This window comes from Toxotes jaculatrix, chromosome 15, assembly GCF_017976425.1.
Source record: "Toxotes jaculatrix isolate fToxJac2 chromosome 15, fToxJac2.pri, whole genome shotgun sequence".
Lineage (NCBI taxonomy): Eukaryota > Metazoa > Chordata > Actinopteri > Toxotidae > Toxotes > Toxotes jaculatrix.
The window spans coordinates 9,975,368-9,987,441 of NC_054408.1; the positions used below are offsets into that span (position 1 = coordinate 9,975,368).

A 12,074-nucleotide genomic window follows, 5' to 3' on the forward strand; every position below is an offset into this window, starting at 1 on the left:
CTTTCACTGGCAGATCTGAATTCCAGTTTGTCTGCTTTACTATGAAAAGGAAAGCTTCCAGTCCCACCACTGTTTGTGAACACAAGTGTGTGTATTTACTGGATGTATTCTTTTGTATGTATGTAAACAGACTTACAGACCACATTAGTAACTGTCAAGGGGGAGATGTATTGTTACCAGGGTTTGCGCAGGTGATGAAAGTTTGCTTTCAGTATTAGCTGATAAAAAAAATGGCCATTTTAATGTTTACCTCCTGCTGTTGTTCTGGCTGGACTATCACCCTCCTCCTCCAACTCCCAGTCTGTTTGTGATTTACTTCCAGTAAAGATCATCAGCTTTATCCAGTCAAGGCTTTGAGCCAGTTCCCTCAGTGGGACGGGGACCTGTTTCACTAACTGATGATCCGAATGGTCTCCAGCTGTGTCCAGTCTGACGTTTGCGGGTATTAGGAGCATGCTGGAAAACAAGTGTCAGAACACAGACTTTCCTGTGCTATGCATTGGTGTGTCAGCCTTGGGCGTGGATAAAGTTTGAACATTTCCTCTGCCCAGTGTTCTCGTGGGGGTGTTTTGTTTCCCGCCTCCCCATGCTTTACAGATAAAGAGCCTGACGGTCTGATTTTCCATTTTATTGCCATATATATACTTCATAGAGACACTGAGGGAGGGGGAGAGACGGACAGAGGGACAGATGGTCATGGTCATTTAGACCATTTCTCTCTCACACATAACCAGTGTCAGTGTCAGCTAGGCAATTCAAAACCCTGCACAGTGGACTATGCAGTAGAAGTAACTTATCTCTGTGGGGAAATGGAAGGAACTCCTCATGGATTACACATGGAGGGAGATGAGGGGTGGTAAGAGAGAACATCAGCTCTGTGTTTGGCTTTTTTCACTCTCTGTGATTGTAGTGATTATGCTGTATATCCTTTCCTACCTGGCACACCATTAAAGTAGCAGTTTGTTTTAACACACAGCTATTTAGGAATGTATATGTTTTCTATAACCTTGCCAAGTAGGGCAGTAACGTAAAGTAAAAATATGTGACATGTTGGAAAAACCTGTCAAACTGTTACTTTCAGTCCTCCTTCCTTATGTTATAACTCATCTGTCTTTGATCTCTAATTGCATAGTAAAAGCTGGAAATAGACATACAAACCTAGTGCATATAGATGTCGTAGGTCACCCCCTCAATGGAGTTTGATGGGTTTTCTTAACCCCTCAATGATGGGGGTCATTCATGGCACCCGTAAAGCTGTCCGTCGAACTACCTTATTGGGTCATTCTCAGCTGAGACTCGCCAGCCTGTCGCTGCCATGTTTGGGTCTTTCCCAAACTCTCACTAATGCTTGAGTCAAGAGGTGAAAGCACACACTCACAAGCAGACACATGTTCAGTGGAAAGATGGAGAAATCGGACGTAGGAGGGTTTCATCACTGCAGAGAGGGCGGTGGACATCAAAACTGCTGTTCTGTCGTTGTGAGTGACGTCTGCTGGTTATGTGCCACAAGCAAGATGGAGACGGTGACACTTAGGTCAGGTCACAGCATTAAAAGGACAAAGTCTCCTGGGTCTGATTGGCCCCATGGTAGCTGGTTACCCTCTGTTTCTCTGTTATATATAATTTGGAACTGGACGGGAAGGAATGTAAACACACAGAACATAATATTGAATCATTTTTCTTGAAACAACCTCATTATTTACTTTTACATGGCTCCTGAACTTCCTCTCCCTCCCTCTCTCTCTCTCTCTCCCCCTCTCTCTCCCTCTCTCTCTCTCTCATGGGAAAGTGGTTGTTCTCATGCCACGGTGTCCAGTCCTCCAGCAATTCACAGGCAGAGAAGCTATTTTTATGCATATGATGCCACAAACAAACACACTAAGGTCATTTCTTCAGCAGGAATATAGAGGACCTACAGCTGTCTATGACTGATTATCTGTATTTATCTTTTTTCCCTTTTTACACTTCTCACCTGCTCTGTCCACCTCAGTGACTTCACCTTTTCACCTCTACTACACCCTATCGTCACCCTTTCTCTCTTCCCTCTCCAACTTTTGTGTCTCAGGTGTGTGTTCGGTCTGTGAGCAGTGATGGGGGACTGGAGTCTCCTGGGGAATTTCCTAGAGGAGGTCCAGGAACACTCCACCTCAGTCGGGAAGGTCTGGCTCACCATCCTCTTCATCTTTCGCATCCTGGTGCTGGGCACAGCGGCCGAGTCCTCCTGGGGTGACGAACAGAGCGATTTCCTGTGTGACACTCAGCAGCCTGGTTGCACCAATGTGTGTTATGACAGCGCCTTCCCCATCGCCCACATTCGTTACTGGGTGCTGCAGATTGTTTTTGTCTCCACGCCGTCCCTGATCTACATGGGCCACGCCATGCACATTGTGCGCAGGGAGGAGAAAAAGAGGAAGAAGGAGCAGGAGGAGAGGGAGGCAAGAAGTGAAGGCGGAGGAGACCTGGAGGGGGAGAAGGAGTACCTCCAGCAGAGGGAGAGCGGGAAGGAGGTGGGCTCTGGGTCTGATGGAATTGGCCAAGTTCGGCTGAAAGGGGCGCTGCTGCAGACTTACATCCTGAGCATCTTGATCCGTACAGTGATGGAAGTGACGTTCATTGTAGTGCAGTACCTCATCTATGGGGTGTTCCTCAAAGCGTTGTACCTGTGCAAGGCATGGCCCTGTCCCAACCCAGTCAACTGCTACATGTCCCGGCCCACAGAGAAGAATGTCTTCATCATCTTCATGCTGGTGGTGGCCGGTGTGTCTCTGCTCCTCTCTGTGTTGGAGCTCTACCACCTCGGCTGGAAGAGTATTCGAAAGTGCATACGCCAGAAAGTGATGCAGAGGAACAATCACAGAGCCGTGACAGTGGCCGTGTCTGCAGCCTTGGAACCCAACAGCCCACCTCGCCCCTCAGCCACCTGCACTCCACCTCCTGACTTCAACCAATGCCTGGCCGCCCCGAGTTCAATGAACCCCCTGACATCCATGGCCTCTCATCCCTTCAACACCAGGATGGCGCTGCAGCAGAATTCAGTCAACTTGGCCACCGAGCGGCATCACAGCTGCGACAACCTGGAGGACGAGGAAGATTTCTTGAGAATGAGATACGACCAGGCACCCATGGAGCTGCCCAACAGCTGCTCCCCATCACCTCTGCTGCACTCAGGCTACATGAAGGACAAACGCCGTCTGAGCAAGACCAGTGGGACCAGCAGTCGGGCTCGTCAAGATGACCTGGCGGTATAGGCTCACAGCAGAAAGAGTGGCTGACAAGAGGAGAGAGGGAGGAGGGCTGGACCTTCAGAACCAAAGAGAAGTGACATGAAGATCATTTTAGCAAGACACAAAATACGAGACTATGTGTTATTTCTGAATGGACTAACTATGCAAACTCTGGCATTTCAGACTGACACTTGAAGGTCAGGCCTATAGACTAGATAAAGATAAACTGAGATCCGTGAGTGGGCAATGTAAACTTAAACTGTGTGAGCTCTGTGAACCCAGAGCTCAGTGAACTGACAACAAAACTGCAAAAGGAAAACAATGTTGAAACAAGAACAGGGTAACAGGTGTGATACCTGACTATTGCACATTTTATGTTTTACTTAAACAGTTAAATCCAAAAACTGAGTGAAAGAATATAATGATGGTGATGCATGGTGCTTGGTGCGAGCTGAGTTGGGGAATCATTAAAGCAAAATATTCCACACATTTTAGCTATTCAATTAATTGTAGATAAACCTCTGACTTTAAACAACACATCCAAGAGGGTTTTTTTCTCCCTCTGCAAAAATAAAGAGATGCAATAAGAGAAAACAGAAACTTGATACACAATAAACTGTGACGCTTGCTGCACATTTGCAGTGAATCAAGGTAAAGTGCCTTATCAAGGGTAAGAAAAAACCCATCTATTTCTACATAACACATTTTTGTATTTTTTCCCAAAAATCATGGTAAAGCAGTAACTTTAAATTAAACCACTTGTTGACTTGCTAACCTGATTGCACTAACCAGTACTGCAGGTCAACAAACATTTAACATAACTCAAGAATAACAACTTAATGTTAAAAAGTGTGAGTAAAAGTTTATTCATTCTTCATGTATTTGATGGGAGCCTTAGTGTGCATAAGTGGTGAGAGAATGTAGCCTGTTTGACAATTTTCCTGTTGAAAAGGAAAAGAAAAAGAAGAGGTCCTGCTTGCATGGTGGTTATGAGGAGATCCAGCCACTTGGTGGCAACATTGCACTTATGTTTTTCAGTTTTTCTCCTGGAACCATTGTGTAAATACTGAATTTGTCCCTATGCAATGTGTTCTTGTTGATGTCTTTGAATGTATTTTATTTTATTTCTGTTGTCTGTTCTTATTGTATGCAGAAAGGTTAAAAAAAAAAAAAAAAAAAAAAGTTTGTGAATGGACGTCCCTGCAAATTGAGGATTGAAGTTTTATCCTACACATCTATACAAAAGACATTCTTTTAGAAAAACAGAAGTCTTGCTCCGCCTACTGTACATTCACTGCAGTTGTTGGTTCTTTCACACAGACCTTTATGCAATAAATGTCATCACTAACCCATCACAAATTAATAAATCACCAACTGTACAGTGTGCTCTGTTGTTCTCAAGTACTTAAAATAATTTATTATTTTTTATTAAATAATTATCTTAGATTTCAATGTTTACTACATCAACATATGAATACTGATATATTTTACAAAAAAAAAATTTACATGCAGATTAGCACAGACTGAATATCAACATGGAGCTGTCAACAGTCAGAGTTAATTTACATTTAGACCAACTTGGACTAAAGAACAAGTGGAAATCAAGACAAAAAGATATAAATATGATCTGTACACTGATGAAGAACATACATAGATAAAGGGTTTCTTGCATTTTTAGATCAGTTTCCCATCACCACTTTCATTTCTCATCCTGTTGTCACCAGAAAGGACCTGTAGGAGACAAACTGGGGAGTAGAGTTTTTACACAAATAAAAGTTTGTGTGGTTTCTCCTGCCCAGAGTTGCTCTCATTTCAACACTGATTAACCAGAAAGCAGTAACCAAAGCGGTATCTGTGTTTCTGTTCAATAAAATAATTTAGTTTCTCTGTAAATCATGTTATGGTTAGTATTATGACAGTATTTAGGATTAAGATAATTTACTTTATCAGAAGTGGGACAAAATGTTACTGAAGTAGCGAAATCTCCTGCAACATCTAAAAATACTTTTTGCACCTCCACCTCTGGTGGAGCCCTTTCAATCATTTATTTGGGAAAGATGGATGGGTGAAGGGATGAATGGACGAATGGATGATTTTCTGTATAAAGGAAAACAATCAAATACTGCCATACATGTCACAACCAGCTAAGTGAACAAAGGGAAATAATCTGCTTACATTTTTTATGCATCCACCGAAGGTCTAAAAGGAGTAACGCTCTGTCACATAATCTATTTAAACAAAGAAATTAATATACAACAAATGTTACTCAACAGAATTGGGTATAAAGAAATTCAAATATAAGCAGAGGCAAACAAACCAGCAGATAATATGGAGTGACTTACTGGTGTGGCAGCATGGCTGAGAACAAAGGGGGATCTGTGGAGAACACACAGCCTTTTATCACTTCCTTAGCTCCTCCCCTGTTCAGGTGAGCATTTCCACCCACACCCACACACTGTCTAACTAAACTCTCTGGATATGAGATTCTTTAACAAGTCGATTATTATTTTGGTTGACCACTGAATTTATTTTTTTGTCAGAAAGTGCCAAAAACAATGTACTTTTTTTAAAATTATATATTTCTAGTTACTAGAGGGTAAACTTCAGATCGCTTATTTAATCTGACCTACAGTGCAAAAACCAAAGATATTTAGTTTACAATGACAAAAAAAAACAGAGAAAGTCATCACATTGAAAGAGCTGAAACCAATATTTCTTACTTATTTTCACACAATGATCGGCTAATTGATAAATCTATGATTGTCGAGTTCTGACCATAGACTGTATGGTTCTGACGTACCACCGCAAATCTTACAAACGAAGAAGAAGAGAGGCACCCTTGCGATGTGGGTGTCGGGAAATGTAGTTTTAGCTTGGTAGCTATCGTATTTACTTCTACCTCAGAGTGCTATCTGCTGTCCTACGGTTCCCGACATGACTTTTGGCTTGAACTGGTGGTGAGAGTTTGCCGGATGGCAATTTATCATTCACCGAACACCGTGTCTTCTGTCGAGGACAAGAGAAGACAAGTAAGTATGATCACGGAGAGCTTAGCGCAGTTAGATAACATGAGGTTTCACCTCATGTTATCATACTGTGTTGCAGCTTGCCGGTGTTGAAAGAGTGAGCCGAGTAGTGTTTCCTTATCGTGCTTCTGTTAGCAACGAGTTTGTGTTGAAACGGGTTAAGCAACGTTTGTTGGCCAACTGAATAAACCTAATCTCTCAGTGTTTGGAAGTTTTATGACACAACTATCTTTTTTTAAAAATTAACTTCATATATCTCAGGACTGAGGTAATGTTACGCCCCCCGAAGAGCTAGTTACACCAGCCTGTGTGACACCTGGACGTCTCGTTTACGTTAGTATTTATTTAACTTTTTTTTTTAACGACAAATATCATCAGAAGTGTACTTTTATCACTGGACGCAGGTTAGTACATAACACACATTATAGCTTGAAGTAGAGCTAAAACGATTAGTCGATTTAGCAGTTTGTTGGTTGAAAAATAATGGGTAACTAGAGCTGCAACAGTCAGTCGATCTACAGAATTTTACTTTACTTTTTTTTTTCACAATAGTTTGATATTTCACAGATCAAGTGATCAATTATTTTTTTGTTTTTGTTTTTAAAGAATGTGCATTTTATTCCATAAATAAAATATTCATTAAATGTACCCATAGCTGAAAGAGCAGGTAGATTAGAAAGAAGTGATTTAATTGTTTTGTTGAGAAAAACTGATTTTTAGAAACTTTCAAAACTTTGAGGTTGACTGAGCATTTCTTAACACCACCTGCAAAGTGAGTATTTCTGTTAATGTTACGATCGTCACGATAAAAGTACGTCTTTATCTTCCTCTTAATATTAACTCTAAAGCTTGTGTAGTTAATTCAGACACTCTAAGACAGTCTGGCTTTTTTTGTTCCCAGCACAGCCATGAGGAATCTTTGGACCAAGGCAGGTGTTTTAGGTTCAGTGTCCATGGCTTTTGGCTCAATGCTGTGGTCACAAAAGAAGACTGACTCAGACCAGGTTGCCTCCAGCTGCACCCCTGCAGACAGAGATCCCAGTTCTCCCTACGAACTAAAACTGGTCCAAGTCCTGTTTCGACATGGTGCTAGAACGCCTCTAAAGTCAATACCTGATGTGATGGAGGTAAAACTCATAACTCTTTCAATTTTTTTTTCTGTGTATCATCAACTCATTGTTCTGTATCTTTACAAGATCTAGTGTCACATAATATCTGTAAATCACAACTGTGCAATTCCTTGCCCGGGCACATTTGTCTCGTTAAAGGTCCAGTGGGTACCAACGCTCTTGGAGCCTCCCGCACACACCCACATCAACTATATAGTGACGGATCTTCACGGTGGCCCCAGGCCCTCAGCTCCTGTGGAAGACAGCTATCGGAGAAACATACTGACCGTGAGTAGGTGTGTTTGTGGTGCTGAATGCAGTGGCTGTGTAGCTGCCTCCTGGCTAAGGAGCATTTGTGGGAAGGCAATAGCTAAATACATACTTCAGCATTCTCTGGGACCAGAGTGCCATCAATAATGTTTGCAACATCTGTGCTTTTATAGCTGTTACAGGTTAATATCTGCTGTGGGAAAGGTCAATGACAAGTCATTTTGGATTAATAGAATCAGAAGATGTGAAGCACCCTGTGGATATAGAATGCGCTTCACTCCCATGTTCATTCATTGATTCAGGTAGCTTTTCCCCCTCTAGTGGCCACTGAGATTCATTACAAAGACGTCATTCGACACTGAACTGGGTTCATTCATTCACCTTCTCTCTGTAATGCTGTTGAACTATGTATGGAGCTTCCCACTGAGATATTGTGTCCCATTTGCCAGCCACTGTGCCCGTGGAAATGTCAGTTTCTTGTGCTGAGTTAGCTGCTTTGCTAAAGAGGTTTAACTGCGCTGGATTTGGCTTTGCAAACTAAATCCCACAGTATGGACTCCTGCCATCCTTGTAACACATTCACTTTGGATTCCTGCATGTGATCGCAGGTGTATGTCTGTTAGGCCACACCTGTGAGTAAAACTTGATCCTGTTTGTCGGATTTCACAGGGTGGCACGTACCCCGGTCAGCTGACCACAGTGGGCATGCAGCAGCTGTATGAGCTCGGCAAGAGGTTGAGGAGGAGATACATTGAGGAGATTCCCTTCCTCAGCTCCACCTTTAGCCCAGCTGAGGTCTAGTAAGTGTTACACATTGTGACAGGTAGCAAGAGCACTAACACATTTCTGTGCTATGCAGTTTTGATACATTGGGTTTATGAGTGCAGCACGAAGAATATCAGCCTAAATGCTCTCCTATTTTTAAGTTGGCTGCCTTCCATGACCTGTTTTGGTTTTTTTTTTTCTTTTCCATTTTTAGTGTGCGCTCCACTAACATTGTGAGGACCATTGAATCTGCCAAGTGCCTGGTAGCAGGGCTCTTCCAGCAAAAACAAAAAGGTGGGGTAGAGACCCATATGTGCATGATGTTATTTATTCAATTCTGGATCTCCTCTCATCTGTTTGTGTAATTTTCCGTTCTACTTGAAGAAATTGTGCATATATTAACGACGGAGGCAGAGTCTGAAATCCTGTATCCAAACTATCATGGATGCAAGCTGCTCAAAATCCTTGGCGGGTATGTAGAGTAAATTTTCATACCAAGCACACAGTCAGACTTAGACCATCCCATGTATTCACTATCCAAAACTGGAGTCTTGAATAATGTGTTGTGCAAAATTATAAGCAGAGTTGAGATGCCTCTGACAGGTTGTCATGGTGTATCTGTGTTTTGTGGCTGACACTGTGTGTGCTCTGTGCAGCCACCGCTGGGCAGAGTCGTCCACTCTGCCAGATATTGCAGCAGACCTGCAGAGCATCCAGAACGCACTGGGCATCGCTGCTCACCAGCACGTCGACTTCATCCTCATTAGGGACGACATGGTTGCCAGAGAGGTGACACCGCCACATCATGATTCATATGACTTTTATTAGGTCTCACCACTAGCTATCAGAATACATACAATGATTATTAAAGACTTAGCCTGACCTGAGGCTGCAACCTAGCAAGCTGCTAGTTGTGTAAGATGAAACTCTGTAACAGAGTTCGAGTTTTTTGAGATTTTAATAAATTTTAAAAAACGGATTCAGCAGGATTCTAGTTTGAACATTGACACTGTTCAATCCTGGGTCATAACTGAAGATATTTTAAAATAGGTGCATAGGTGTCAAATCTAAAGACTTCATATTCAGTCTGTGAAAGAAATTCATTAGTGGACTGTAGACTAGATTATGTTTTGCAAAGTTGAATGAGAAGGGTAATATCAGACTTGGGGGCATTTTTCTAGATGTTCAAATAATAGTCTTATAAATGTGCACAATGGGACCACTGCAAGATCTGAAACAAGACAGGAGGGACGTCTTTACTGAGCCTTGCTGAGTTTACTGATTATATTTTTTTTTTTTCATTTTCTGACTCTTCATGAAAGCCCTGCCTAATGCTCGCCCTAATTATGTTCAAATACACCTGGTATCAGTTACAACTCATTCAAATAAACAGACAAAGCACCAGATTTCTCAATACAGCCATATTCCACTAAAACAGAAAATAAAGCTACCACACAACACAAGCTGATACCGACTGTGTCTTGTTTCTGCACATTACCAGACACATGGCCTGCCCTGCCCGCCAGTGCTGGACACCTGGAGGAATAAAGTGGAACAGAGAGCTGTGGACATGATCTACCATGTCTATGAACCCAGCAAGAGGTTAGATGAAACGTCAGCAGAGGGTGGAGCTTTTGGAAAGGGTAGATTCAGGGTTTAACAGTAACACTCTATCAGCGTCGATAAGGAAAACAATTTTGTGTAAAGTTCAACAGGCCACCTTTAACTCTTTTGCTATGTGTTTGGCAGGGAGAACCTTCAGCTTTGTGTGGGACCACTCCTGCACACATTGTTAGTCAACTTGGAGGAGAAACTCCAGGGCACCTCATCAGAGCCAAACAGGTTGGACACCTCAGGATGAACACACCCATCCTTATACATACTCGATTGTATTTGGTCTTTAAAAAGTCCGCTGTTAAAAATCCTCTCTCAAACAGGAAGTTGTTTTTGTACTCTGCACATGACACCACTTTGATTCCCTGTCTGATGGCACTGGGGATTTTTGACATGAGATGGCCCCCGTACGCAGCTGATATCACTCTGGAGCTGCACCAGCACCGACAGACCAATGAAGCCTTCGTCAAAGTGTCATACATAGGCCAGGTAAGGGTTGGGAATATGTCTACGTTTTGTTTGATAGGCTGCTGCAATTATTTTTTTCTTTGCGATTTACTCGAGTTGCTTGTCTTTCTGCAGGATCAACTTATTCCTGGTTGTAGTGGAGTCTACTGCCCCCTGCAGGAGTTTAAGCAGGCCCTCTCAGCATACTCGCTAAGCTCTGAGGTCTACCAGTCACTTTGTAACAGCACAGAGGACTCAACCAAGCCCTGAACCCTCAACTGACCTTCACATCTGAACACAGTGCTACCCATGACATTTCACTCTTTTTTTTTCTTTTACGTCCTCAGTTTCCTCTCCATCCAGCCACCATCAACATTATACCACACTGTCAGACTACTTGGGTTAGTTTACATCAGAGTTTTAATGTCATGATCCCTCCATGTAGGTAAATGGCAATTTAATGGTTACGGCACATTGACAAGTGTATGTGCAGAGTAATTTTTGCTATGCAGTATATGCCTGATATCCAATGCTTGGTGCATAGATGTCCATTGTTTGGTTTAGTGATAAAGGGTGGCATTAATCCATGTTTTTCTTATTGTCAACAAATCCCAAAAGACGAAAACCAAAAATTGTTTGTCCGTCTCTCAGTACGATCGGAAATCTTTTCTATCGGATCACTAGTACATATTTTCATTTTAAAAAGTAATTTCCTAAAACACTACTTGAATGTAGAAAGGCATAAATTGTGCCAAGGTTCATTATAGGAGCGTGTCACCCACTGAAATGGCATGGCTCCTGTATGTTTTACTTGTTAGTAGAAACATTGTTGCTTTTCTTCTTTTTGGATTTTGTTGACCAGAAAAGTCCATAATATTATCAGCCTTTTTCTTTGAAGTTCAAGCTATTGCTGCATATTGCTGACATATGGACATCTTAAAGGTTGGACAGTACAGCATCGTAACCGCCTTTATCTAATTGCTGATGCAATTATTCTGCCAATTTGGTTGTGTTCACAACCAAATCCTTCGTATTCTGTCATTTCATTCCTCGGAGGAATACTAAGCATTTCATGTACTGTATCTGATGTTTATTACTAAAGGGGTGCAGAAAGTGGATTGTACATTAGTGTGTAGATGTGTTGAAAATCATGTAGAATCTGCAGAAAGGGACTTACTCTGAAACTGTATGTTTAAGAGTGAGTTTTTAGGTTGCCTTCTTGTAGAGATTTTTTGGTAGTATCAGACCGCAGTATAATGTATGCACGAATACATGCCCATTACATAGACCTGAGTGTTACTGTGTTACAATTACACATATTATACCTCATCTGTGGGACTTTCCCACAACCTGCTTCTGAAAATGTATAGTTTGGTTTGGATTGGTGAGGAATTAATAAATAATTTGATCACTATTAAGTCTCTTTTTTTGGGAGGGCTCAGTAATATTCCAACCAGCTAAGCAAACAACTAGTTTAGCAGAGTTCAAATGCATCAACATGCCTGCATCTATTTTGAAAGTGTGGTGTCCTCTGAAAATAGCTCTCTCTAAAGTACCCCCTGATAAAATGTCAACTTGGCAATGCTGCGTCTTGGTAAGACTTGTTCTAGCTGAGGTTC

The 12,074-nt window shown here is 42.0% G+C and overlaps 2 protein-coding genes across 4 annotated transcripts; both read left to right on the forward strand.

The window, feature by feature from the left end:
* Positions 1–2,090: 2,090 nt before the first annotated feature.
* gja5a (gap junction protein, alpha 5a) lies at positions 2,091–3,248 on the forward strand. The gene has a single exon (XM_041057359.1). The coding sequence runs from the start codon at positions 2,091–2,093 to the stop codon at positions 3,246–3,248; it is 1,158 nt and encodes a 385-aa protein (XP_040913293.1).
* A 2,879-nt stretch (positions 3,249–6,127) lies between these two features.
* Positions 6,128–11,863, forward strand: acp6 (acid phosphatase 6, lysophosphatidic). 3 transcript variants are annotated; one of them, XM_041058119.1, is made up of 11 exons: positions 6,128–6,253; positions 7,152–7,377; positions 7,519–7,647; positions 8,299–8,429; positions 8,609–8,688; positions 8,779–8,866; positions 9,051–9,183; positions 9,896–9,996; positions 10,144–10,236; positions 10,332–10,497; positions 10,591–11,863. In XM_041058119.1, exons 2-11 carry the CDS (start codon positions 7,159–7,161, stop codon positions 10,723–10,725), a joined length of 1,275 nt encoding a protein of 424 aa, XP_040914053.1. In that variant the 5' UTR covers positions 6,128–6,253; positions 7,152–7,158; the 3' UTR covers positions 10,726–11,863. The 3 variants fall into 3 exon arrangements, with proteins under 3 accessions (XP_040914053.1, XP_040914054.1, XP_040914052.1); XM_041058120.1 differs by lacking the exon at positions 6,128–6,253 and adding an exon at positions 6,278–6,583; XM_041058118.1 differs by lacking the exon at positions 6,128–6,253 and adding an exon at positions 6,630–6,654.
* The last annotated feature ends 211 nt before the right edge of the window (positions 11,864–12,074 follow it).

What these genes read in the sequence shown, in the direction of transcription:
- gja5a (XM_041057359.1), top strand. Translation starts at nt 2,091, where the DNA reads ATGGGGGACTGGAGTCTCCTGGGGAATTTCCTAGAGGAGGTCCAGGAA.
- acp6 (XM_041058119.1), top strand. Translation starts at nt 7,159, where the DNA reads ATGAGGAATCTTTGGACCAAGGCAGGTGTTTTAGGTTCAGTGTCCATG. An exon ending in CAATACCTGATGTGATGGAG is followed by an intron (nt 7,378 to 7,518) that starts GTAAAACTCATA and finishes GTCTCGTTAAAG; the next exon opens with GTCCAGTGGGTACCAACGCT. An exon ending in ATCGGAGAAACATACTGACC is followed by an intron (nt 7,648 to 8,298) that starts GTGAGTAGGTGT and finishes CGGATTTCACAG; the next exon opens with GGTGGCACGTACCCCGGTCA.